This window comes from Trichechus manatus, unplaced genomic scaffold, assembly GCF_000243295.1.
Source record: "Trichechus manatus latirostris isolate Lorelei unplaced genomic scaffold, TriManLat1.0 scaffold00165, whole genome shotgun sequence".
NCBI classification, from domain to species: Eukaryota; Metazoa; Chordata; class Mammalia; order Sirenia; family Trichechidae; genus Trichechus; species Trichechus manatus.
The window spans coordinates 4965089-4966926 of NW_004444101.1; the positions used below are offsets into that span (position 1 = coordinate 4965089).

Consider the following 1838-nt stretch of genomic DNA (forward strand, 5'->3'; position numbering starts at 1 on the left):
GCCAGGGGTGGGCCTGACCGTGCTGGCTCAGGAACAACGCTGCAGCCAGGGGTGGGCCTGACCGTGCTGGCTCAGGAACAACGCTGCAGCCAGGGCCAGCGGCACCGAGAGGTCAGTGGTGGCGGTCCCACGGTGCAGGCGGGTGCGGGGAGACTGCTGGTAGTCAGACACGGGTAGCTGGCTGTGTGATGGTGAATGTGGTGGTGGCTGAGTGCCCTGTCTGCGCGGACCTTGAGGCAAGGCCGGGACACTCAGGGGGCCCCCTGGACCAGGCTTGCTGCCTCTGATTCCTCCCCTCGATGGTGGAGCCTCCCCAAGCCCATTCCCTCCTCTGAGGCTCCAGCACCCCTTTTTCAGACGTGGATGAGTGCGCATCCCATCCGTGCCAGAATGGCGGGTCCTGCACACATGGAGTCAACAGCTTCACCTGCCAGTGCCCAGCCGGCTTTGGGGGCCCCACCTGTGAGACAGGTAGGTGAACACCTAGGCCCTGTGGCCCCGGCTGGTGCAGGACAGCTAGGACCCACAGCTGGACAGGGTGAGGCCTGGGGAAAGTCCTGCCCCACCAGGAACATCAGGCCAGGGTGTGGCACCAGATATGAGCAGCCCCAGAGAGTCCTGTGGACGGCAGGAGCCCAGGCTCTAAAGGATGTCCCTGTCTCAGTGGGCACAAGTGTGACCATGGCACACAGGCCCCCTGGGCATCCTGACCTGGGCTGAGGCCTTGGAACAGGCTGGCGCTGAATTCTGGACTGGGCCAGGATGGGGCCCAGGATGGGGGCCAGGGTGGGGGCCAGGGCAGGGCCAGACCAGCACGCCAGGCCTGGGAGAGCCCATTTTTTAATACTTAGAGACTCAGACTACAGAAAAACGGTTTAAATGTTTAATTCTAGTTTGTACCCATAGTGTTTTATCACAGAGAAGTACGACAGACTGTCACTAAGACTTTCACACAGAAGACTAGATTAGACTCTAATTGAGAAAAAGTGAAATGGAAATGTGATTTCAAGGTGGAAAAGGAACAGAGCAGAATTTCCAACTGGCAAAGGCACTTGGTTTTTGTTTGTTTATTTTTTTTTTAAATCTGTTTGTTTGCTTGCTTTTTAAATTAACAGCCTTTAGGTTTACAGAAAAACTGTGCAGAAAGTAGAGTTTCCGTACACCCTCCTCCTCCACAAACACAGTTTCTCCTGTTACAGCTTGCATTCCTGTGCTACATTTGTTACCATTCGTAAACCAACACTGATACATTGTTACTAACTAAAGTCCAGCATTTACACGAGCGTTCACTCTGTGTTGTACAGTCCTATGGGTTTTGACAAATGTATCATGTCATGTATCCATCATTACTGCATCAGAATAGCGTCACTGCCCTTAAAATGCCCTGTGCCCACCTGTTCATCCCTCCCTGCGCTCTCTCCTCCAGCCCCTGGCTCCCACTGACCTTCTCTCCGGCTTTGCAGTCTTACCTTTCCCAGACCATCACAGACTCTCACACGGTCAGAATCACCCAGTCTGTAGCTTTTTCAGGCTGGCTTCTTTCACTCAGCAATATGCACTTAAGGTTCCTGCATGTCTTTCTGTGGCTTGATAGTTCGTTTCTTTTTATCACTGAATAATAAATACTCCATTGTACGGATGGACTACAGTGTGTTTATCCATCACTGTCAAGTTGGCCCCAACTCTTGGTGACCCCATGCACAACGGAACAACACACTGCCCAGTCCCGCACCACCCCCATTGCCCAGACCCACTACCCCCACTGCCCAGTCCCGCACCATCCGCATCGCCCAGTCCCGCACCGCCCCCATCGCGCAGTCCCGCACCGCCCCCACTGC

At 54.6% G+C, this 1838-nt stretch overlaps 1 protein-coding gene across 1 annotated transcript in view; it reads left to right on the forward strand.

The window, feature by feature from the left end:
• The window catches only part of SNED1 (sushi, nidogen and EGF like domains 1), a 42035-nt gene that overhangs the window by 7158 nt on the left and 33039 nt on the right, over nucleotides 1-1838 (forward strand). Inside the window, exon 7 of the mRNA XM_004386512.2 lies at nucleotides 358-471. Coding sequence (XP_004386569.1) covers nucleotides 358-471 — 114 coding nt within the window. The remainder of the gene's footprint in view (nucleotides 1-357; nucleotides 472-1838) is intronic.